The sequence below is a fragment of the Pagrus pagrus genome, assembly GCF_965226575.1.
Source record: "Pagrus pagrus genome assembly, chromosome: 6".
In the NCBI taxonomy this organism is placed as follows: Eukaryota; Metazoa; Chordata; class Actinopteri; order Spariformes; family Sparidae; genus Pagrus; species Pagrus pagrus.
The window spans coordinates 31,517,380-31,544,676 of NC_140190.1; the positions used below are offsets into that span (position 1 = coordinate 31,517,380).

Genomic DNA, 27,297 nt, shown 5'->3' on the forward strand with positions numbered 1-27,297 from the left:
AAAAGGAAAATAAACCCAACATCTCCAACTCTGACGGAGTTACCTCTGGTAAGAGGTCAGCTGGTCGCCTTTGTGCCCATAGGTGGCTGGAATTGCAGTGCAAGGTTGAACAAAAAATTGCTGATCCTGCTTTCCATAATCAAAATTGAAAGCTCATTTCGATTTAGTAATCTTGACAATTCTATTGTACTTCATAATATAATACTTTCTTCCTACATTCGCTGAGCCTCTCTTTATTTCCAACAAGGTGGGGCCCAGGCTATGACATCTGCAAGGTTGAAAACACAGTCATGGAGCAAAAACTGAACTGTTATTCAGTTCTATTAAACATTGTGTCTCAGTCCTGTGTGGTTTTGGTCTTGTTACATAAAGCACTTCTGGTAATGGAGAAGCCGTTTGCAGCTTCTCCATAAATCTTCACCTTTTGTCAGCTGGAGAGCATGCTGGTATAGCTGCCCACTCCTCACCCTGCTGTACCCCCGACCCTAAGACAGTAACCCTATCCCCCCCAGCTCTTCTCCATATGTCTGCACTGACGTGTTACCATAATAATCATTGGGGGTTTGCCGTTTACGTGGGAAGATGAGCAGAGTCTGAAGAGCGCTGAGCATGTTAATTATTTTGGTCCCCCCCCCCAGACACGGGTATGGGCACATGGTAGAACACGGATTGTGTGACTGATGGGGGTGGGGGTGGGGGTGGTCAACGGTTGGTCATTATGACCAAGGCAGGACTATCTTGGCACTGGGCAAGGCTGTTGACATGGGGGTGGTTTATGACTTCAGGGTCTTGCTGGGGATTTCTTGGAGGTTTATAAATTGTACTGTACAATTTAATCACGTAATTAAATCTTCTTGTAAATGGGGTTGACTGTAGGACCAGATCCTAAATTGAACTGTGGATTAAATTCCAGTTCATGTGGTCCAGACTGCTCTTTGTTTTCCTTTTTTGGTTGGTGTTATCATTCTAGCTGTGTAATCAGGGACAACTCTAGATGCCTGGTGACAAATGATCAATTAGGTGATTAAATTTGGGTTGTTTCACATGAGTTTCTGTCCTCACTGTTTGACATGGGCAGGGCTCAGTAAGGAAAAAATGTCACCTGTTTCCGTGCTGCACGAAGAAGTTAAGCAACATTTGAATCAAAATGTCATTGGTTGGCTTTTTGGCTTTTGTTGCCACTGTCAATCAAGATTTATCAAATCATTACATGAAATTACACACAGCCCCGATGAAGCATTACTGTAGTCTGTTTCTTTGTTTGAGTGTTGTAACAGAATGTTTTTTTTCCACCTTGAACTTTATTTGGTAATTAATATTTGAAGCAGCTTCAAGGAACTTAGATTTTTGTTGATTCTGGCAGCTCCTGTGAACAGCAGTGGTATGAGTAGCACTGCCTCCTGTTGTCAAAGATCTTGATCTGGCTACTGCGTGCGTTTGTTTTGGACATGAGTAAAAGAAAGACAAAGCTTATTTTTGATACCATGTTTTTATTTTCAAACACAGCTGTTTGCAGGATGCATAGTGATGAAATAATGCATCTATTTGTGGTTATATAAGAGTCACTGGAATACGATGGTGTTGGAACAAAGCAAACTTTTCTTGATGGTATTCTTCATACATCAAGGTTACATGTTTTGATTTTCAGATATTGACGCGGTGACAAACATTAAGAAGAGCTATAATAACTTCATGGAAACAGCCATTCTTTTCACCGATGGTCTCCTTTGCTTATGCAATTTATATCGATGCATCAATATTAGTTATTCACATAACCAGTTTAAAACTCTATGTAGTGTGTTTAATGTTATTAAATATTTAAGATCTGAAATGATAGTTTCAAAGACCTTTAAAAGAAAAACACAAATATTTCGTCAGTGTTTGTTGTGATTTTCCCTGCTTGATGCTCGTTATCTCGATAGTCCCCTAACCCTAACCCTCTTTCGACCCTGTAGAAATATTTTACTCTTTCATATCAGGTCAGGTGGAATAAAGTTCCTCCTTTTTCAACATTTAATAATGTGTTGATAATTTTGGGATGTCAGCAATTTGCACATAGTCATTGAAAATAATTGGATGAGCACACATCATGTCCAAGCAGATAGAAGCGTGCACACCTTATTTCTCTCAGCTAGATAATGTGGATCTCATATCATGACACGGTTATGTAGATACATCACCCACCTATCTGCCGTTACTGCGTCTATTGTGATGGTCCTCCCACTTTGTCGGCCACAATCTGGGCTCAGTGCTTTAGAGGGTCAGGTCAGGGATGTCCAGGCGTTAGATGTATGTTGTTGTGCCATCGCTGCTGAGGTCAAACTGGCCACACACCCATGGTGCACAAGCCATTATCAGTACTTTCCACACTATTCCTCTTTCTGTTCTTCTATCTGCAGTAGTCACATTGTGTGATTGCTCACCCGCACCATCACTATTTCTTTATTTCCTCCCCACCCACAGGGATTAAACGTATTCCCCTAATTAATGTCTTGGCTGTAAGTCTCAGTGGGTTGGTGGAGCCAGTAAGAGGCCAAGTCCCATATTCCTGTAATGTTAGTGAATTTTGTATGGCTCCTAACATTTTTTTTTTTTTTTATCTCTGTCTTTCTGTCTGTCTCTATCCTCCTGTCCCCCTTTCAGTCTTATGCCCTCTCCAACCCACACGCTCCACCTGGCTCTCCATCCAAATCCCAGAGCCAGGCTCCAGGTCAGGGCCCCAGGCTGACAAGAAACCTGACCACTCATCTTCTTGACTTTTTTTCTCAGCCTTTCCCACTCTCCATTTCAGTCATACCAGCCTGGACACCCGAACCCCCCAAGTCTATTCTGGTCTTGTTGAGTTATTCAGTGACCCTCTAATATCCCCCCCACCAGTCTCTACTACTCCTTTTCTTCCTGTATGAATACCTCCTTTCCTCTCTCTGACACCCCTCATCTCCTCCTCTCCTTCCTTTTCTCTGCATCTCTATCCCTCCCATGGGAAAGTTAAGTTTTGTCCACTCTCTCTGACCCCCCCGGGTATTTAACTGTGTGCCTCCAGCAATGATTGGCATGCAAACCTCCGACTTTCCCTTACGTCCCTGACCTCCCGCTTGCAGACAGAGGGTAGGCTTCTTAAGCCCAGCATGACCTCCCTACAGGTGTTGCTCAGATTTAACCATTAGGAATAATGTTGTCAGTGTTAGGAACAAATGTGGAGCAGTTTCTTCAGCAGAGACATGATAGACAGGTGTAAACTGAATGATTGATTGGTCCTGTCAACCACTCGCTTTCCCTTCACTCTTCTAAAAGAGAATTCCATTTTATTACAACTCGGGGTTCATTTTTAGTTTGTAGCCAGCAAAGTGTAAACAGTTTTTTGTTGTAGCAAGAATACAAATTGTTGATACGATACAGACATGAAACATAATACAGTTGACATCATAATTAATCTATTTTTTATTAAAGTTTAATTATATTAGGAGAAACTCTGAAACAGTCTCACTGCGGGATTCATTCCATCTTTGGTCTAATATTCTGAGAGAAATCTGCATTAAGTGCCTCATGAATTAAACTGAATTTGTTAGCAGTTTAACTGATGATGGCTGTTTGAAAATGTTGGGCATGCAAAAATACATATTTTCATTACTGATCAATAGGGCAGTTACTGTAACTGTATTGCTTTGGTCTCCAAAATATTAAAAAGTATTTAAAAAATTCCTAAAGCCAATGATGGCATTACATTGCTCCGTTTGTCCGACTTACTTTTCAGTTTAGTATTGCACAAGACATTTTGCATACACAATTTTTCTTTTGTGTTATCCACAATTTTGGTGCGTTAACTTTGACTTATGCCTCCAGATAATGTAGATGAATTGAATGCTTGTACACAAACTATTTGATTGTGCTAGCAGATCTCAGCAATTACTTTGGTAAGTAATGATGGCCAAACCTTTGAAAATATGACACAAGTTGTAATGAATTGGAATTGTCCTTCTTTCTCCTTTTCATTCATCAGTTTCTCCCTCCCCCTTAATGTTACCCAACTCTCCCTCCATTTAGGCTTCCACCCCCTCACCCTCCTTTCTCTGCCACACCACTGAAAACCCTCAAGCTTTGTTTACACTCAAGCTTCTGCAGATGGTGCGCGAGCTACAGCATGCGCAAATATGTTTATGGTCGATGTGGTGTTCGTTGCAGTATTCTCCGAAACACCAGAGGGGGACTGAACCAACCAAATATTCTGTGAATATGCGAGAAGTAATGGACTGTTACCGGAAGAACATCATTATCCAACATGGCTATACTTGCTGTCTGGTAACAGTAATAATCACCGACGTATCACTTGGTGCTCGGCTAGTTTACCTCGGCTAGGTCCATGACCGAACCCTGCAATAACTTGCAAAGCATTGGTGCACAGTGGAAAGACACAAGGATGTAATTTTTAGCACTGAGTGACACTGCGTCGAGTATAAACCTAGCTTCAGTGTTTTCATGTGTCCCTCCCACCCTTCCCCCTCCTCCTCCTCCACTGGGCCTCAGTTGCGTTTTGGTATTTAATAATGGATGATTGTTTGTGTTTGTCAGTCAGCATGCTCTTGTTAAAGGGCTTTAAGATAACTGCTAATTCCAGCAGGGCTGTATTGATTAGCTGCGCCGGGTGTGGATTGTTTTATAGCCCGAGTAGAACGCCGCATCCCCCTCCATCACCCCCTTCCCATGCTCCTTCACTACATTCTCCCTCGCCTCCCACCTCGTCAAGGGTCCCTCTCTCTCTGGTTGAATAATTAATGCTTAACCTATTTAATCAGTGAGATTTGCTCTGAACAGAAGCAGAGTAATTGAGTCCTCAACTGTGTGTGTGGTTAGGAGGAATGTGTTTGTGTTTATCTGTGTGTCCGTGTGTATCTGTCACATGTACGGTGATCGCAGCACTAAGTGGATCACTTCCTCCTCCACTCTCAGTTGAAACTGCTCTGATGATTTACAGTAACACTGTAGCTTCAACATGACAGTCAGTGAGTTGGCATCAGTGTCGTTGGCATTTGTGGTAACCGTTTTGGAACGGCAACTTTGGCATCGGAAGCTGTGGTTGTTCCCAGCAGCCGTCATGCAGGCAGAGCTGGCATGGGGGGGCATCTATCAAAGGCAGTTCCTATTGACACCAATGAGAAATGCTCGCCTAGCGCATACGCCAAAAAAGTTTTCTGGCTTCCGTGTTTACTTCCTGGTTATGCAGCCCATTGAATATGCGCAGTAGAGTTACCGCTCCGCCCATAGACTTTATATGGTGATGATGTCACAGATTTTTTCTCAGTTTGAGGGAACTTTTACAAATATAAAACCTCCATGGATCAAAAATTCATAATAGAAAGGGTAATAATTAACTTTGTTTACAGTTATCTCTCCTGTCGACAGTTTTACAGTCCTCTCTTTGATAACTGCAGTCTGTGGGGAAAATGCTTGTTGGGCTGCAGGGCAATTTTGGGCTGCAACACCTCGAAGGCCATGGTACCAGATTGGAGGCAAGGCTGAGCAGCATGAATATCCCTGTATCCAAGATCAGTTACTTGTTTTTGTCCATCCAGCTGTAAAAAATGTATAGGTATTTGATTTACAAAGAGAAAACGAAAAGTTGTTGTGTATCCTCACAATTTAGAGATTGGAAACATGGATTTAAAATGACAATTCATATATTATTGAAGTTGTTGGTGATACATTTACCAAAGAATGATTTCTGATATCCTGATCCAGTTCAATCCACTAGTCATTTCAGCACTACTTGGCTAAACAAAAGTAAAAATTAACATCAGTAAATATAATAATTTGATGATTAGCTGTCCTGTGCCTAATTTAAAGCCTGGCTGTTGGTTGTTTATCAGCAATGCTTAGAGTCTGCTGGCAGTGAGAATAGTTTGGCTGCCACTGGACTACAGCAGGTAGCAGCACTGACTGGTCAGAGGAAGCCGCTGGTCTCGATTCCATCTCGTTTTCTTGGGCCAGCAAAAACTTGGCATGAAATCCCAGAATCAGGGGTCAGTACTATTTATACTCACCTGTGAGTGGGTCAGGGTGTACAGCCAGATTCAGAACACACATACACTCAAGCACACACCTGGACATGTATGCGTATGTGCACTGGCAGGTCCTATTGCTGCATTCCTGCCAGTGAGCTGCAGAGGGGGCTCTGCACATGTTCACTGGTGGCTCAGCAACCTGAGCAACTGGTGAACTCTTGCTGCTGTTCACATCAGACACACAACAACCTGTCACTCAAAAAAAAAAAGGTTTATTTGACACATATGCATGCACATATTGTATTTCCATACATTACCTCATGTGTCAGCATCTTAAACTACTGGCAACCTTATTAACTTTTTTTCAGTGTGACACTTAACTTTATTAATTTTTGGAAAATGATGACGAAAGGAAGATTATTTAAAGAAAATGTAAATGCAGAATGTGTGCCAGCTGTTAAAACTGATGCGTTCCTGCCGCTCTGCTGGTACTGTTTCCAGCAGTAATGTTTCAGTCACCAATTTATCTGAATTTTCCAATTTCTCACTGACGAACTAGATAGAGCTCACTGCCAATCTCATAACAAAAACATGTTGTGGATCAGATGAGAAAGATAACTTTAAAACCTCAACTCTCAGCAAAGCATATTTGTTTAATTGGTTCTGGGTCGTTATAGGTCACACAGGTTAACTTTATACCATTATTAAAGGAACATTATGTAGAAATTAGTTTTTGTGTGATATGTTCTGAGAGTAACTCAACAGTTGTGAACACAAATCCCAGTTTGTCATATGTAACTGGCAAATTCAAAATGTAATAAATGGACAGAACAAGATGTAGATTATCTGTGTGGAGGAGCAGCACTGTGTATAACTACAGGATCATCATTCTTCCTGTGTTAAAGTAATGCAGCACTGCCCAGAGATGACTTTGTAGCTGGTGGCTGCAGCATTTTTATACTTCTACACTCCTGTGGGTGGATCTTTTTATTTGAGAGCATGTTTCTCCAGGTAAATTGGTTTATTCATGGGAGCAGGGATATTGAGTGCTGTGTATTAAAGCTGCATGTAAGCAGGTTGACCTTAACCAGAGTATGACAAATAGCCAGGCGCCATAATGCATGTAAACATACTGGGATAACCACACATGGTATACCTGCATCTTCGTCAGTGTCCAACATTCTGTCTTGTGGTCTGAAATATTTGCACAGACACATTCAGTGAACACGTTGTAAGTTAATAGATGCAAACACGCTCATTCTTATTTCTCTTTCTGAAATTCTGAATCATATCTGAAAGTGTCTCTTTCTAGGGGGCCACACTTTGCTCTGTATCTGTGGAGGAGAGCAGAGAGTGACTGTGAGAGAGAGTGCAGTATTGATCTGGGGCAGTTCATTTTCTGCTGTCCCCGGTGAGTTGCTCCGGGGGAAATAGCTAGTTTGTCTCCTGTCATTGTAGCTTCAGAGTTAAAGAGGAGTAAAAAAGAGAGAGGTGGGGGTAGAAAGCCACTTGTCTAAACGGGACAAGAGCATCACGACTTCCTCAGTCACACAGGACCACCGGAGATCAAACGGTCCTCTTTTGGGCCTAAAATATTATCTTAATGCACAGGACTGATATATTGTCCCCTGGACACATGTTCGTGTATGTTTATGTGTTAAATATATCTACGTGTGGGGCTAATATTGTGTGGGCGCTCCTGAAGAAAGCGATATTGATCATTGGCCATTTACTGTCCCCTGCTCCCTTGTGAATTGCTCTGTGGGAAGTGGTCAATTTGTCTCCTGTCCAGAGGGCTTCTCTGTGCGTGTGTGTGTGGTTAATTTGTGTCCTGTCTTTGGGGGGCTTACCTGTTAAATACTTCACTCTGTCTCTGTAGAGACACAGCTGATATCATTGACGGTCTCATTCCATGACAGTAATGCTGGACTGATTGGCAAATAGCTTTCATTAACTGTATCAACTGGAATGGAAATAAAGAAAATAAGTAATGTAACCTATATTTTTGGAGCTTTGAATTCTGGTCATATTTTACAAATTACACCTTTAAGAGAAGAGTGTACGGCATTGAAGATATCCAAGAGAGTCCCATGTTTTTATGCTACTGTAGGTATGTACTCTGTGACCACTGCATAACACTGATTAAACTGGAAGGTCAGGCCACATACCGTACTTCCTGTTTCTGTTTCATTACCAATGCCTCTATTAACACTTTTTGCAGAATAGTTGAACAGGACATTATGAAGATGAATAGTCAACCCTTTAATATTTCTAATAATTTGACAGCTCATTAAAAAGCTGCTTTGAATGAACTCATTGATGACAAAGACATTGTGATCAAACCTGCGGATAAAGGTGGAGCTATTTGTGTCCAAGATGCAGCCAAATATCACCAGTTTCTATAGAAAATGACCCCACTTACGCTTTTCGACAAGAGGTGTGTGCGTATTTGGAAGACGCCAGGCAGAATGGTTGGATTACCAAAGCTGAACATGACTTTTTGTACTGTCAGCACCCTATTCGTCCTGTTTTGTACACATTGCCTAAAATACACAAATCTCTGTCTGATCCTCCAGGCTTCCACATAGTAGCTCAGACTAACTCATTATTGTGGCTCTCATTATTGTAGATTTTTTAAAATTAAACCTTATGTCCATACCCTACCAGCAAGTATTAGAGGTTCTACTCATTTCACTAACAAGACATCTTTCATTACTGACTTGGCTGATGACGTCCTTCTGATGACGCTAGACATTGCCAGCCTTTGCACTAGTATACCACATGATGGTGGTTTAGAGGCTTTGAACTATTACCTCCATGACTGGGACAAATCTATATATATATATTTTTTTTTCCCTCATATATAGTCCTTCACTATATGGTTGTCTCTTGTTGTATTCCATCTTAAACTATTTATTTGAAGCCTAGATTTATATATTATATATTTGTCTGGTGACAGGCTATAGAAGATATATTAAGTTCCATTGATTCTGTACTGTGAAATTCCTGTTATGTGAATTTTAGATTTTAAGATGTACCCTTTGGAATATTTGAAATATACCTTGCTTCCTAGTGGTGTGGATGATTTACTACTTCTTAATGTGACATCATGAGGTGGCCTGTTCTGTAACCTTTGATGAGATTTACTTTTTTCTAGGTAGCTTCCATAGTGTCTTTATTTTTTTCATCATGATGGTTTTCTGAAGTTATAGTTTGTCGTAATCAGCTTCTTCATAGCCTAGATTTGTGTGTGTGTGTGTATATGTATATATATAAAGTATATATATATACATATGAACTTTTCCTATTATGATGTTTTTAAAAAAATGGTTTCATTCAGTGGCGTAGATTTGTTGGTCCAGGTGTGTTTGATTGGATTTTGAGGGATGTCTGTCTTGATTGGTCCACATGAGTCTATTCAAGATGGCCTCCCCTACTGTCTTGTAAGATAACCTGATGAAGGTTTAAGTACCGAAACATTGTTGTCATTAAACTTAATTGCAAGTGAAGCGGACAGTGTGCGGAAATTTTTTTTCCTGATTTTGTCGGCCCTCGGTCTTCTCCTACGCAGCTGTCGATCTTAAGGTGTGCAAAAGCTGCACTCTGTGAAAGACTGATTAATTGAAAAAGAAAATTGACAGATGTATCGATAATTAAAATAATTTGTTGCAGCTCTACTGTGACTTTATGTAGTAGATGACTTGACTCATGTTAGTCTAATTCACATCTGCTGTGACTTTGAAGGACCTTTTATTAGTACATAGGCCTCTGTGTATGTGTTTGTGATTGGACTATACCAACCGTTTAGCAGCAACGTCCGCTCCGACCAGATGCCCGCTCCTCCTGGTCGGGATCAGCATTTTAGCGGGCTGCTGCCAGCTCTTCCCTGGCCCAAAGGGACCAATTAGGCCCTGGCAGCTGTACCCAGAATGCCACCACAGAACGAGGGGGCTGTCGAGGATGCTGCACAAGAGAAGGGCAGAGAGAGCTAAGGACACACATGTAGACATGCAGATTAACGGCACGGAGTTATCAGAGAGAGGGTCCACTACTGAGCCTAAAGAAAGGAAGGTTTGGGTGATCGGAAAGCAGAAGAAAAAACTTCATTGAGAGCAGAGAAGTGGAGAGTTGTTGGAGGAGCTGTTTGTTTATTTGGAGCCTGTCGTCTTCCGAACACCTGCTGGCCTTCTAAAAGATCAGAAAAGCTTGAGTGGAAGCCTCTCGACCCCCTGCCCTCACAGAATTAGCGCCCAAGCCGACAAGAGACTTGACTGTCCCTCATCACGCCATCGTCCTCATTTCTCCCTCCCGACCTTTAGCCCCCGAACCCTCACTTTTCACCCCAGTAAATGCAGTGCCATGTCAAGAGCTGAGCCCCCCTGTTACTGAGCTGACCATGGCCCCAGGCCAGAGTGAACCTTCAGGCACGAGTTCTGTAGTTATTCCAGCAGGTCCTCTTAATTACATCGAGACGCAAAGGTCAAATATCAGTATCATTGCCAAGGTTCATCTGTAAATCTATACTGTATGACTATATATATTATTGGACACGCAACCCATGACAGTTACTCAAGGAGGCTCACTTTCTTATCCTAACGCTCTTGTCAAACGTCATTACATATATGGTACTCTAAGATGAGTAATAAAATCAAATGTTTAAATATAGTGATTAATCTGAAAAATTTCTTGATTAAACGGTTAGTCATTTTGGTCAACAGAAAATAATGTAAACCGTGAAAGGATAACTTTCAATTGCTTTGTTTTCAGAAATTCAAAAGCAAAGATTTTTCATAATTAAAGACAGGAAAAAGCTAAAAATCCTTTGTTGGAGACCCTGGAACCATCAAATCTTAAGCATTTTTGCTTGAAAACCACCTTACATAATAATTGATTATCAGAATAGTTGGCCACTAAATAGTTGAGCACTAAATTAATGGAATTATTTATGGAAACACATGACAAGGAATATGACATTGTTGGCCTGGCAGTGTAAGAGCTAAGGGGTGAACCGTTGCCAGTGTTTTCATTTGCTGACCTTGGAGGAGTGCAGCTGTATTTCAGCCTAACCTTTATCCCCTAAAAGATGTTCCTCGGCTTACAGTCAAGTTTAAAGAATCCTTCTCTATGAGCAGCACCATCCTGCTGTCTATGGTTCTCTTTTTGGCACCCTCGTTCCCTCTCTTCTCAACCCGTGCTCGGCCCCCCTTCTCTCTTCACACTCTGACACATTTGCGATGCTTGTGTGTCTCCCGGTGGGTTTGTACATCACCTCCTTGTCTCTCACTCAGTGGCTGAAACTGAAGTTGAGTGCTGGTGGCCGACCGGCTGACTATGGTCCATCACTCACTGGCCCAAAAGAATCAGCAACATGATGGATGCGCACCACGCTGGCATCTGCAACCAGAACCTCACTCCTGGTTTAAACTACACCATTGAGCCACCTCTGCTCCCTGTGTGTGTGGTGACTGCTGACTGACATTCAGCACCACAGGGCCCTGCATACATCTTCAACCTTTCACTCAATATGATGAAACCAAGTCAACCAACATGCTGTAGGTCAACGCATTTTCAACAATTCAGCATCAGCATTTTTGACAAGTACATTTTAGATATGGATATCAAAGAATTGTAACCAAGATGCAGAATGTAGTGAGTGGTAGATTTTACAGTTGAAAAGTAAAGTTGTAAGAGCTCACTGTGTGGCTACACTGTCTTTGTGATTTTTTTGTTATATGGCAGCTGCACACCAAGTCGATGTATCTGTGATAAGCTAAAATCAGCTGGTAATACCGCCATGTTGAAGCTATAGGTACTGAAAAAGCTCATTTCAGAAATAAGGTCTTAAGTGTAGCACATAGATTTGGGCAACATGTTATTAAATGACTAAGGTGTTATTGCCAGGTGCGTTAAGTCTTTTTTTTTTTTTCCTTTTTAAGACCTCCATGTCATTGTGAAGACGGTATTTAAAAAAAAAAAATCAGAACAACAAAAAGACCCATTAATAGCCAAGTCTGCATATCTTCTCCCTGTCTTCTCTCTCACTCACTGACAGTCTGCTGTCTTTCCGATGCCCCCGCCCCCCACCCTCCTGGGGCTGCTTACTTGCTTGGGGGTCTTGACGTGTATAGTTCGGGGCAGAGGTTCACATCCCTTGTGGAATCTTGTGTTGCCCTTTAGGGATGCACTTACTTAACCTTCAAGTGCCCCATCGCTTACCCCCCAAGCTTCTTCACTCTCTCATAAACACAACCAAGGGTACACACCTCCACTCTCTATACTTACAAACAGAAGCCCATATAACGTATGTAATGATGGCAATCCTTAAGTGGACAAAGCCCCAGGCTCTTCCTCTTGATGCGTCTAATGGGATCTGCTGATTGACAGCCACAGTCATCCCTTTGACCAAACACGACACTGTGTGCGTGTGTGTGTGTGTGTGTGTGTGTGTGTGTGTTTGTGTGTGTGTATGACACACATCATGCAACACACATGAAATGGCCATGGCAAATCAAAACCTGACAGAGTCCTGATCACCACTAAAGATTTTGTCAGCTCTCAGGGTTGGGGTCAGGGTCAAGGTTGAGTTCACAGGAAATGCATGTTTTCATCATGTCTTATTTACGTTATTGATGTACTTTATGGCTACAGGAGTGTATGGCTACTCTGGAAAAGCATACATAGGGGCTATTATCATTTAATTATTCATCAAGGGTGTTGTCAAGTCTCCTTGCATATCATTTAACAATTGGAAAAATACTAAGACATGGACTGTGCTCTTAACATGTGGAATTTTTTTTTTATACAGATGATGTAGTTTTTGAGTGGATATAGATCTATATTCCGGTAATATAAGTTTAATTCTGATTACACATGGCAATCAAGAAAATGTGCTCATCTCATTATTGTTAAATCATGGTTATGTGTGGCCTTAAAGATATGATATGTGAGATTTCTGAATTAAAATGTCAAAAACGTTTAGAACTTTATTAGAGTAGATACTAACATTATCCCGCATGTTTGCAACAATGTTCAAACCAGAGAAATCAACAAGTAAAGTCAAGGCATTTGGTCGGCTGTTGCTACCTCGGGGATAGAGAAGTTGGCGAATACACTCCAGTACTCTCTTCATTTTCCCCTCTCCTCTCTGTAACATTATGTTCAGTACATTTCCCCTCCAGCTCCAGTCTGCCTTCACATTACATAACATAAACAGCTGACAATGAAAGTTACCTCTGCAGGATTGCTGCTGCAGTCAGGTTGATAAACAGGAGTGAAGATAAATCCCTGAGCTCTCCTCCTGTCAGTAAATGGCTCTAGATCAGAGCAGAATCTGATGTGACTGCAGGTGTTTATTCCTCCAGAAGGTCTAGATCTGCATCTGACTCTCTTCTCCAGAGCTAGCTGGCTCTGTGCAGCTGCAACAAGTCTTGTCTCCCCAACCTGCCTGGCCCTCCACAAAATTTCCCAAAAATTTGCAAAACCCTGCAAATGTATTGCTTGATAGAGAGACGCCCAGTGGGAGAAATAACATATTTTGCGTTTAACTTACATTACATGCTCCTATAAACCTATCTAACCTATCTGTAGCTCACATACACAAATAGAAATGTTCAAATGAGAGTTTGTGGTGTTCTTCGGGGTTAGGTGTAGCAGCAATTTCCACATTTCAGCAATGATATTAGCACTTGTAGCCTATTAAGAATTTCAAACTATAATCAGTCCTACTGCACATTGACTCAAATTTTCTCAGTTATTTCTAAAAATGCATTTTCTTCTCGACTTTCATAGACTAAAATCTAAATTCTAAAATCCTGTTGTTTTCATTTTTTGTCTTGTGTTTTTGTCTTGTCTGATCTTGGCTTTTTTTAAAGTTAGGTTTTTGTAAATTCTGATTTCAGAAGCTATACAAATCAACAATACTATATCACTATTGTAATATGCAATATTTGCCTTGCATGTGCGTAAGGCTGAGTGGAAGAATTCCCCCTCCCTTGGTCAACCTGAGGTTCTCTAGGTCAACTGGTATATGTTACAGCTGATGGCTCCACTGCGATGATGGACGAGGCCACAAGCCAGTAACTTCCCCTCCCCACATCACCACCACCACCACCACCACCACCCGACTCCCCAAAACACACTCTTCCCCCTGAACACGCCTCTCTGCGGTGACATCACCACCGTACTGCCTGACAGCTGATGGCACGCACCAGGGGCCTCCTGTGTCAGCATGAGGCCCCACACAGCCGTCAGCCTGTCAGTCTGTGTCAACTCTTCATCCACAAACACACTAATGGAGCCCCTGAGTACTTCTGTGAAAGAGTGCAGCAGGTACATTATACAGGAATACTTTCTTAAATATAATGCTGTTTATTCTCTAGCGTCTAAGTTTCAGCCAAGTGTTAATTCGGTCGTGACACAGTACAGACCTGAAGAGCAATTGATTCATGTTAAGCCATCTGTCATCACACTTATAACACGGGGTTCTCTGAAGGGAGTTCTGTTTTTAGTCTGCAGGAATGAATCAATGTCGTATCAAGTATTACTTAAGGATTCAAAGAACATGAACTGTAACTTAAAGCTACGGACCCCCTTGGAGTCGTGCACATCTGTACAAACTGTGTGCACGGGTTCATAATTCGTGCCTAAAGATTTTTTAATTCTTTTGTCCATTTGTCCCTCTTTGACATTAATGTTTTTTGTTTTTTTTTTTATCCGTGAACAAAGCTCTTAATACATATTTGTAATTGACGGATGTTAAAACACAGAGACACATTGTTTTCATCACTGAGGACATTATATAGACTTGCACTAATTTCCTGGAGCCTTGCCCTAACCCGTGTGATAACCACTACTTGCCTAACCTTAACCCTAACCTTAACTCAAGTCTTCACCCTGAAATTTAATGATGTTGGTTATGAGGTCCAGCATTTTTGTCCCCACAAAACTGTCAGACCCCTCACCTGGATTGGCGCCCACACACACACACACGCACACACACACACACACACACATACAGATATATTTTTCTGTATGATGTCCGTCTGTTTTTACTCAGAGTTGCAACTACCAACCACACAGGACAAAATGTGAGTTTATTCAGTCATTTAGTCTGTAATACAGAGACAGAGGTAGATAGAAATGGTGTCAGTCAGCCCAGGGGATTTTGTTGGAATCAATCCAAATGCCGATGGTTGCTCACATCACATTGTGCTATCAACATTTAGTTCATAATGATAAGTTAAGACAAAAAAAACAAAAACTTGTCAATTGTGAGTTTAAAACTTGTCAGTTGCTACAAAATCATGTCTATAATCTCTATATACTTACGTACGTAAATTGTATATGAACGTAAGAGATATACATCATGGAGCTGAAATGTGATCCTTCATAATTTGGCCTTGTTCACCTCAGCTGACACATTCACTGGGTTTGTAAACCGTGTATTGCAAAACCATGAGCACAGTTTAAAAACATTTAATCACTTCATGATAAGTTCCCATTTAATTTATTCTTTGAAGAATTGTAAGATATTTACTGAACTGGACACATTGGTGCACCATGGAGGAAAAATTCTGTAATATTGTTGTCATACTATCTTTGACCTTTTTCTTCTGCAATTTTTTCTTAGTTATTGACAGGGACATTGAAACTAAAATACCAATGAAAAGCTAAAGTCTACCGATATAGAAATTGTCAAATGTTGAAATGTGTTTATTTCCTATTGCCGTGTTAAATGCCAGCAACTAACAGGAACTACAATTGGACCAAAGCTATTTCCTAGCACTTATTATTCTGTTATTTTGTCAGTTATTCTGATGTAACAGTCCGTATATACACTGATTGCATATCTACCAAGCCACTACATGACACCTTAAACACAATCACATAACTGACAGCAGGTCAGGAAATTTAATGAATTGACATGCTGCAGCAGTCCACCCTGTGACCTTGTCATCATCTTTAACAAACGAGGTACAAGATGAGACTTACTACTACTTACTGATTGGCTCTAGCATTGAAGATATGGAAGTGTATAAACATTTTATATGATCTCCATTTTCCTAAAACATGATGTTCAACTTGTTCACGTGCGATGTGTCCTGCGAAGCTCACATTGTAGTCATACCGTAGGAGTACATGATATACTCTGATGAGTTACCGCATGCAGTATTTTTAAGACCGTGGAATGCAGTACTCTGTTGGCAGGGTGGGGCATCAAACTATGTTGACATCTCTGGGTAGTCTGTGAGAAACTACCGCTGGGTGTCAGCCACGAAGAGATCATATTATCATAACCACTCTGGCTTACAGCAAGTTATTAAATTGTGGTAACTCCCTTGTTAAGTCTGATGTTAGCATGGCGTCGCTGTCTTCTGCGTCGCTGGAGCAGTGGGAGTTGGAAGATGAGCCCCAGGGGACGGGAACATGGGATGGCAGGGGGAACAGGCACTGTCAATAATAAGATTTATTATCCATCAGGTCGTCCCAGGGAGGGGGCAGACAGAGACCGCTGTTCCCTGGAATTAGTTGTCAGGTGTGGAGGGGGATCAGTGGGGGGATCCCTAAGATGATGGAGGAGGGGATGTGCGGTGCAGTGGCCTGTCAGTAGCCTCAGTCAGAGGGCTGAGGAGAGAGAGATAGAAAGCATGGAAGTATCAAAGCTCTGAAGTGGCAGACAACTTTAGTCAAAGTTTAGTCCATGCTGCTTAGACAAGGCCCAGTCATCTTAGGGATGTGACTCTAGCTCAACACTCCCAGATCCACTTATGTGATGGTATATCTGCCACTTTATGTTGATCAAGCAGCATCTATATTAATTAGTTGTCATGAGTTTTGAGTGGATTCCTCACTTTGACTAATGGAGGAGGATCAGGCCTGTTATATCATAGAGAGGATAAACAAGGGAAAAATAGGAAATGGTTCACCCAAATTACATTGAGTGGTCGCTAGCTGTGCAGTTTGTCGTAATGCTATTTACTCGGATTTTGAGATATGTCATATTTCTGGCTCCAACGATTTTCTTTCGGAAAAAGGATATTTAAAGATAATTACTGTTTCTTACAATTTGGGTCTTTTTCACAGTGTTAGCCATAATTTTTTAAATCTGGGATAACATATTCACCAAAGTAATAGCTGAGATCTGAGAATTGCGAATCAGTACGGAGAAGGCCAATGGGGCAAGAAACACAAGCAATGAGACAATCAGGCAAGTTTTGAAACATTCAACAGTTTATCCAGATTATCTGAACCATTTAATTTCAAGGAAAAAACAAAATTGAGTATGCCTAAAATGCATTAGAATCTGTAGATAGCTCATTGATTCAAATCTTTGTCATGGAAGGTAGCATGAAGTTCAAGCTCAAGTTCAAGTTACTTTATTAGTACCCAGAGGTAGATTTTGTTTGCAGTAGAGTCCTCATACACACATATGAGAAAAACATAGAGTCACATATCACACATCATCCAACTTAGGACAGACTACAAGGGGGTATGCAAAAATGCCACAATTCACCAGTTGCACTTTCTCGAATGTAAATATTTGCTGGTTTCCCAGTCTTTAAAATTTGGATCGTCGGTCAAATAAAGCAAGCAATTAAAGGAGGTCACCCAGGGCTCTTTCTTTGGAAACCAGTTAAGGGAATTTTATGGAACAATTGATCAATTGAAGAAAGCTATAGTTATCAAGATTTATCAACAATGAAAATAATGGACATGTGGCGTCTGTCTTGGCTTTATCAGGCACGGATACTGATCCGGCAGATCGAAACAGTGCATCTCTAGATGTGATCATCATAAAAAAGATTCCTCTCACCCCTGTTGTATTGGGATGGGGTCACAGATCATAGAAACAGATATCTCAAAACCAGTGCCAAAGAAGCCAAAACTATCTGCATGGATTCCACTAGAATGAGAACATTTGTGGAACCAGCCCTTTCATGTGGCTCTCTGGCGGCAAGGCAGGCTACTTACAGTAGGAACGATATGTGCAGCGTTTGGCTACTGGAGTAGATTATCTGTGGATTCACAGCAGCGAGGCAGCGAGAGATGGATGGACGTCGTGTGAGCTGCATGCGTCTGCAAACGGTGTCTTCACAGCACAGGGCGCCACTTCGCTCGCTCCCCCCTCATTGCAAGGCAGGCCACTGTCAAAGGTCTATTAAGGGAAGATTGAGACCCCAGCTGTGTACGTGTGAGTAAGTGTGTGTGTGTGTTTGTGAGTGTGTGTGTTCACATGCTCATTGGTCATGGTCCTGTAGTGGAAGATTGAGACCCCATTGCTCCCAAAGCCACTCAAGCAACACAACCTGCAGTGGTTTACAATCAGAACAACAGCGTCCATCCATCCCTGCTGACACACGCACACACACACACACACACACACACACACACACACTGAGGGATACTCACCAACAGTACAGCTCACTATAGATGTCATTAAACAGTAGCCAAGGTGGAACAGCGGTGGAACAGCGTCATGGACACGGCGAGTGTCATGATGTTGGAACGAGGGTTTAGAGGCAGATTGAGGTTCAGGTCAGAGATGCTGGGGAGAGGGTGGGAGGGAGGTGTACAAGGCTGCAGGGTGGGAATCGTGGCAGCACCTTTGACAAGCCCTATTTGTCATCTGCCAGGACGCCCAAATAGCCCTGACTGCAATATAGATGGATTGTGGGAGAAAAAGTGACTACAAGCCAGGCAACTAATCCTGTACAAGGCCCACCCCACCTCCACCCATACACTCTCTCTTACTCTCTCACTTGTCACTTTTTTTCACCAGGTCTCTCTTTCATAAACTAACACACACCCTTTTCACCACAGAACTAGCAATATGGTTCAAGTCAGTATCATTATATTAACTATGATTTTTATTTCTGAAATAATGATTGACCTGGGTTCATTAAAGGATGTTTCCAGTTCCTCACAACTTGTTCTTGGACAATTTTCATAGTTGAGTCTCTAATTCCTATGAGCTCTGAAAACATTGTACTCACTAAAGTAACTGCTGACGGGGTGCGACTATTTTAGTTTCACATGCGGCCAGAATTCTGTCAAATTCTACTAAATATTTTCATTAGTTGCACTGGTGCCCCTGAAATTTTGCAGTTTATTTTCTAAACAGTTGAGGTTATCGGAATTTCTTGTTGCCTGTGATTTACATGAAGAAAAACATATATTTTCACCTTTATTCTTGTTAACATTTACGTAATGTGTTAAGAAATTAAATTAAAATGTATATTGTGTGCATCTAAACTATGGGCTGGTGCCCTTGCTGAGGTCTGGAACATGACTCAAAGGAAGTCAAATGGAGTAAGAAACATGCATTTAGATGCAGCTAGATTAAATAAAACACTTAAATAGACAGCTGAGTGCCCATGAAATGTGGGAGTAACTCCTCAGTGCACAGAAAACCTGTGAATGCACAGTAACGGTGAAGTATGACAGGTCAAAGTTGAACCAGGTGATATCCTGTAAACTGCAATGGATGTTTAAAACAAGTTCGGCTAGTGATTTTACTGCTCACCTTCATTTTCTTTTTCCAAATAAGTTAAATTAACCTCGGGGTTTGTCTTAAACACATGAGAATGTTTCTTGCCAGGTCAGACTTCTTTTTTTTTTAGCAAATTTTAGTAACGTTGTGTTCCCAGATCCAAGTAAACCAGGGGTTTCCATGCACGATGAAATCCATGACCTAACCTTCGAACATGAGACCCAAGTTGTAATAAACACAAAATATGCTTTCATTTGGATAACAGACATGTTCAAACAATAACACAGTCAATAAATGACAATACAAAAATACAAGCCGAGTTGTCCTGTGATAGAAAGAAAATGGACAAGGTGAAGGCAAAGAACTCCACCACACAAAGTTGGGGGACAATTCCCTCCAGCAAGTCTGCTATTATTGCCAGAACACCCAGTGTATTATCCTAACATTTACTGAAAACTCAAATCCTGAGATTAATTCGAAATTTGTTTTTAGTCACTTTAACTCTAGATTAAGTCAGCCTTAGTGAAAATTATCATCTGCTAATGTAGCATACAGTGTGTTCTCATACAGGACAGTGATTAAACTGTTTCCTAGATCTTTGTTTCAGGTTATAATCAGAATGGTGTAGGCATGGTGTCGCATGGAATTATAACTGTATAATGCAACTTAATATGTACAACTCTGTCATAAGTCTTTAATAGCCAATTGTCAGCAAACACGTGTGCATGTACAAGTCACAGTGTGTGTCTCTGTGTATGTGTGTGTCTTAAACATGCAGTCAGTGTTTCAGCAGCCCCCCAGCTTGCAGTGATTTGTTCAACAGTAAATGTTTGTCTGAGATGAATTTTCCAGCTGATCCAGAGCTGCATCCCAGCTGACAAATGAAACCAACGCCTGGGGGAGGAAGAGTGAGGGGGAGGAGTGGAGAGAGAAGCTAGAATGTGTAGAAGTGGAAATCGAATCATTTTATTGTTTGTCACCGTGGCCCTCGTGGTCACGGTTTGTTATTGAATGCTAATTAAAACGGCGACAATCCTGACAATTGGCAATTAAAGACTTGAGAAAGACGTGATAGGAAATTAGCTCCTCACTGGGTGTATAAACTCATTTGTTACCCCTCTTTCACACCTCTCTTCACTCTGTCTTTTCTCTACTCATTAGGAAGACAGAGTGCTGTCACTGACCACCACAGTGAATGATTGGTAGAAGGGGAAGACGTAGTGCAGATAATGACATGCAAAAGGGGTGTTTGGGGGTTGGAATAATTTAAATGAATATGGTGAGCAACTGATTCATGTTGCATTAAATCTTCTTTTTCAGGCTGTAGTAGTGGAAAGTTTCTACCTATTCATGAAGTGCTGTGCAGCTTGTGGCTAATTAAATTCTAAAAGGCTTTTTGCAAGTGTAATTTTCCACAAGACTTTTAATCCATGTCTTGGTCAATATAGATGTAATATTTACAATTTTCAACAGCTGAAATCTTATTTTTTGTGTGTTTGGCTTTAATTGGTAATAATAATTTTGTACACACCAAATTGATTATTGGGATCTGGGAAATGTGGTGACATCCCTGAAAAGCAGTCAGACATGTTAAGAAACACAAGCATTCAGGCATTTTGGAATCAACCCACAGTGTGGTCAAACTTAATTCAGTGAGGGAAGACTGATTTGAAGGAATGGCTTAAAGAGTTATTCCCGTCTCTGGGGCACCTATAGGGGTGTCCTTTGGTGTCTGGCACCAGGACATTGGGACAGATTGTTTGAGTCCTATGGATTGGGAGGTGAGGCTTCCATAGATCTGTCTTGCTCCGGCTCATCCCCTAGACATGCTCAGTGGGATTGGGATCTAGGAAATTTGGAGGCTGTTGTCATGAGGCGGTGTATGTGGTCTGCAACGGTGTTTAGTAGGGTGGTGCATGTCAAGGGGCATCCTCAGGAACACCAGGACCCAAGGATTCCCAGCAAACATTGCATTGTAATGAGATGACGTTATTCACACATGTTTGGTTGAAGTGTGAATGCCCTTGGTCATCTTAATAGAGTTGGATTACGAAATATCTCTCACAGTTTACAGACTTCCTGGTGTAACTGTACATGGTGTAGTTTTCCTGTGCATGGACCGATAATTGCTGACTGACACTTTTGGTTTTACCAAAGTCTGGATAATTTGTTTACAACATACTGATCACCTGACTGTTTGTGTTTCTTGCACATACCAAGCAATAACTGACCAATTAATGTAGACGCAGTATTATTATTTAATTTCTCTGTTTCTTTAAGAGTATTTGACACAAATTTCCACAGTTATTCACACTGTTCCTACCTGTCAGACCTCAGTACAGAGGCTCCTGCCCCATGTGGTCTCTGATCTTTGTAAACTGATGTGAACAGGGACTTAAACGACCCACAATGCAAATGCTATTCTATTATGTGCGAGTACATCAGCCAGCAAAGGCCATCATAAAACAACATGATGGATACACAGCCAAATAAATAAATAAATAAATAAAAACACTTAGTCCTCTTTTTTTCTATTCCGATCTCTCTGCTCTTACGCCTCTTCTCTGATGGATCTGTAAAATGATATAACGAATGAGACTTAAAGTGAGACGGAGGGAGGGAGAGCAGGCAGGAGGGATGAAGGCAGCGAGCAAAGAGACAGAGGATATGATTTATTAGGCTCATAAAAATTCTGCCTTTGTTATTCCCTCTCATTTTTATATGTGAAGCTTATTAAAGAGCACACCTGCCAGAGTCATCAGACAAACTTGTGTGTGTCTATGTGTCTGTGTGTGTGTGTGTGTGTATGCACAGTTTCATGCATTCAAAATGATGTGTGTGTGCATTTGTTCACTTACCAACTGGGTGTTTAAGTATTGCTTCTGTTTGTGTGTGTGATCAGATTTTCACCGTGATCTTTCAACTTTGCTGCCCTTCAGGCCCCGTCTCCTCCTCCCAACGTAGCCCTGCCTCTCAGCGGGTGTACAGGACACGCTACAAGATTGTGACCCGCCCGGGCTCCAGCGCCTCACCCACCCACCACTACAACCCTGCCCTCTCCTGGAGAGCCAAGAGGATCCAGTCTGCCAGGTAATCCATGCTAACAAATACACACCTCCTGCAGGTCTGGCTTTAATGTGTCTCAGTGGCTGATATCCTTCAGTGCAGAGCATCGCCCTGTCCTTTATGTCACCGTCATGTGCAGCATGAGTGGAAGGGGTCGGGAATTTATGGTGCTCATTTTTACACAGTAGATAACCCAGAGAATAAACCATTTACACCACTGTGCTCCTCACATTAATTTACTGTACACCAGCAGGGAAAGCTTCTCCTCACCCAGGACAGATGCAGAGAGAGGAAGAGTGGGTGGTTGCGTCTCTTGATTTAATCCACCAATGAGTGTTGATTACACGGTGAACACAGTATCTGAAATAGAGCTGCAAGTACCTAACCCTATCTCTAACCCTAGCCCTTTTGTTAATGGTTTGTTAAATTTATTATCTCTAAATTCCCAGTAAGTTTGCTGTTTAAGTGCACTGTTGTCATTTCAGACAGCAAAGTTTACGGTTAGACTGAAGAAAGTGTTTGATAACCACATTTAAGGGATCATTACAAAAAATGTGTGTATTTTGGCTGATAAATTGTTATAGGGACTTTCTAATACCGGCATCGGCCCCAAAAATCAAGTATTGGTCTGGCAGTAAAGTCAATAACATTTTCCAAAAGCTTGAAAGGGATGCCTTCAAATTCCTTTTTTGTCTGAAAAATAGTCAAAAATCCAAATAAATTCTAATTACAATGACATGCAACAGAGAAAAGCAGCAAATCTTCACTCAAAAACTCAAACCAGAGTATTTTTAACATTCTTGTTTGATAAATGGCTAATATGTTAAGTTGTTTGGTCAGAATTGTTATGGACACATTTTTTCTGTAATCAACTATCAATTGATCTTTTAACAATAGCCTGTAAATCCTGTGTATCTTATATGACTTACTTGTGTGTAGAATACATAATGTATGTTTAGGTGACTGGTTGTGGTGGTGAGGTCGTCTCTGAGGGTTGAGAGTTAATTCATGTTTATGAAGAGGGCGTTATTGGGTGATGGAAGTTAATTCCATATTCATGACATAATCACTATGAAGAAGAAACACTACAAGATGTTTCTTCTCAAAGTGGTGTTGAGCTTTTTTCCCCGCAGTGTTCACACAGTGATCGTGAAAGCTTTGAACACGTTGTTGTGGTTAGTTTTGATGATCTGTTAATGTGCAGAGAATTAACAGGATGCTCTTCCTGGCCTGAGGTATGACTAGGCTGTCACACACAGACACACACACACACACACACACACACACCAAACAACACAGGGTTGACATGGCATGAGTGCAACTCTGTCTATTCTATGTATGACTGCAATTGATACTAGTAAGTAATGTTATTGTCACTAAATTATCGTGTTATCGGTTAATTGTTTAAATCGTTTCATCTTAAAACAGCTAGACCTTTGTTTTAATTTTGTTCAGTTGTGAACTTATCCCAAACGTTTCCAACAATGTTCAGACCCAGAAAAATCATGATTTTACTCAAGATGACACCCAAAATTAAATATGTGAGGTTCCCGAAAAACCTCCGCCTTATTGTGGGCAACAGAACCAAAATTTCATCAAATATCTCCATGGTTGTTATCACAAAACCTGAGTGTATAACAATGTACATATCTGCAGTGTCAAGTGTGAAAATATGTCTGTTTTGGGGGGTTGAACTTACTCTTTAAGTAAGCATTTTCTGTGTGTGTGTGATGGGGGTTCATTTGTGTAATCCAGATTTGGTGAGACAGAGCAGCCTGGACTGTGGCTGGACTCAGCCTCTGGTGACTTATTACTATTCATTTAGCTGCTGCAGTAAATATTGATTCATCAAGGGATTTTCAATTTGAGCTCCGTGACATCTTGTGAAATATCACCAAGTGTGTAGAAGTGAGAAAAGAGATAGGGAGGGAGGGGGACAGGTCGGGTCCCCAAGGATAGTGGATCACCCCCCCACCCCACCCTTCTCCCACCCATATACTCCGTTCTCCTGCTTATCTATCTGTTTAACTCCAAAGAGCCCCCACTTTTATCAGTTTGAAGCTATTGAGTGGAGCATGAGCTCATATTCTCTGCTCTTAACTACTGAGTGCTGCTCTTCATCTTTGGCCTATCAGACCCACTGATCCCTGTCCTCATATGTTCTCTGCTCTTATCTCTGGTGCCTGCTCATAGCTGAACCCCTCACACAGGGCCGTGCATTGAAAAACTAATCCCATCACTACACGGTGGTCCAGAGGCTCCCAATGTGTTCAATTCAGGAAGCCTGTTTGGATTCTAAATGACATTAATATAATGTTTAAAGTAGGGCTCTTGAGTATATGTAATTTTTTAAAAGTTTAAAATAATCATGTGATCAGATGCTCAGAAGGGAATTTTTATAAGTTAACTAACAGCTTTCGTTGCTAAGAAATATAATGCTACGCTCAATATTGATCGATTAATTTATCAATTATCATTATTATGATTGTTTGGTCTTTAAACCTGTGAAAAACACACAATCACATTTTTCCCAATTTCAAATTCAAATTGCTGAGTACAGGCAGTAGAGCGGGTCGTCCAGTAATCAGGTGGTTGCTGGTTCGATTCCCTGGCTCCCCCTGGCTGCATGTCAACGTTTCCTTGAGAAAGATCCTGAACCCCAAATTGCTCCTGATGAGCAGGTCGCCACCTAGCATGGCAGTCTCTGTCATCAGTGTGTGAATGTGTGTGAATGGGTGAATGTGACTGGAAAAGTGCTATAGAAATGCAAGTCCATTTATCATTTTACAAACATTATCATGTTTAACAGCTTTAGAGCAGAGTTTTTTTGTTTGTTTTTTCACCACCGCCCCAGAACCGTGCCGAAAAACTATTTCAACCATCCCAAAATCAAAATGTTGTTTTCTTTCTCTGTTATCATCTATAGTTGTTAATTAAAAGTATTAGCATTTAAAATACTTTTTACAAGTACTTCAGTTTATTTATTATCTATAAACTTGTTGTGTTGTCACATTAAACTGTAGTTCACTGTTCAACATTTCTTTCAGTCCTTCTGTGTATTTAGCTCTATTAGCTGTTAGCTCTATATGCTCTGAGGAATTGACAGCAGAGGATCTCTGTTCGTCCTAAACATATTTTCTATTGTCTTGGGACAAGGGGACACTGTTAGTGTCAAACCCTTTTGAGCCAGTCTTGAGATCTTCACTGAGCCCATACTATAGAAATAAAGAATGCTGCAAGGTTTCATCAGTCGTTTTTGTTTGTTTTTGGATTATTGAAGAGACACGTTTTTAATAGCAGGTGAATGAAGTTTAAACCCAAAACTAAGTAAATCCTTCTCACCTACTACAGATGAAGCACAGTGGTCATGGTAAAAGTTTGTATAGCAAACAGTGGGAATACAAACTGCTGTTAATGAGAAAATACACTAGAATAACATTTAATAACACAAATTTAAAGATAAAGAGTAAGATCGATCAAGTCAATCAAACGTTGAAGAGGAAAATGGTGTTCAGTTTCAGATAACAGACTCACAGGAAGAGAGGTTCTCTCTACCCATCATGCCGTGCTCTTACCTGGTTTCAGCCATAACAAGCTTGGCGGGTGATTTAGCGCTGTAGGGCAGTTTGAAGGGGCGGGGGAACCGGCTGCAGTATTTCAACCGCCGCCACCAGAAAATAGATATAATCTCAACATTAACTCCATTAATAGTAGCAGGAGTTGAATTAAGAAAGCCGTAAAGCATGCACACTGGAGGATAAATTACAGCCCAACCCTCCCTCCATCTCCCTCACACCCTCCCTGTTTTTCTCTCCGCTGTCCCTACTTTAATATTCTTCATCCATGTGTTTGCTCCGTTGCTGTTCTCTTTATTGTTTATTCCTTTATATTTAATGAGACATGATATGAATTTCTTGTCACATCCTGCATGTAGCTGTTTGTCTGTTTGAATGTATCAACTTCACATCCTAATTTCGTTAACTTCTACTTGCATCTATCTCTTTCTAACTAATTTCTGACATAAAGGTTGAAGCCCCAAACATGGCGGGACCCTCCACCCCCAAATAAGTACACTATTTTTGAGTGTATACATCTGCACACACACACATACATACACACACACTAGGTCCAGGCGCTCATCTCCTTTAGTGCTTCAGTATCGATCAGTACAGGATGTAAGAGACTGGGCAATAAAGTGAAGCAGTGCTCCTTCTTCTTCACATCTCTCCTTTTCCCGCATTCACTCCCCCATTCATCGCCTTTTATACCCCAATTCATTCATTTACTCATTACTTATCACATTAGTCATCCAAACAGTTGTGTGATATGATCCTCTCCTGCTGCTTTTCACACTGTATTCAACTCAAATACTCTGGTTTGCTTCTTAATGTTATTTTCTACCCTATACAAGGACTTTGTTCATTACAGTCAGCTCCCTTTAAGCTGGATTTGATGGGTTCGTGATGTGTAATGACACTGCTTTGGTTTCCTTTAAGTGCCTAAAGAGGAGCAGGAGTCCTTACTGTTGGAATTAGTCAGATGAATGTTTTTGCTGTGCTCTGTTTCAAGGGTAACTGTTTCCCAATATGAGCTTACTAATGCTTGGGTTGCAGACAAATAGACAAGGGCAGCATTATTCAGAGCAGTCGACGACCCTCCAAATTCTTCCCTGTCACTAAAACAAAAGTCGGATCATTCATCAACGGCGAAGGTAGTGCTGAATTGCGCTCTCCTTTATCTGTG

The 27,297-nt window shown here is 41.1% G+C and overlaps 1 protein-coding gene across 1 annotated transcript in view; it reads left to right on the forward strand.

The window, feature by feature from the left end:
- The window catches only part of zc3h3 (zinc finger CCCH-type containing 3), a 64,177-nt gene that overhangs the window by 14,675 nt on the left and 22,205 nt on the right, over positions 1 to 27,297 (forward strand). Inside the window, exon 4 of the mRNA XM_084356185.1 lies at positions 22,428 to 22,578. Within this exon, the coding sequence (XP_084212311.1) occupies positions 22,428 to 22,578 (151 nt within the window). The remainder of the gene's footprint in view (positions 1 to 22,427; positions 22,579 to 27,297) is intronic.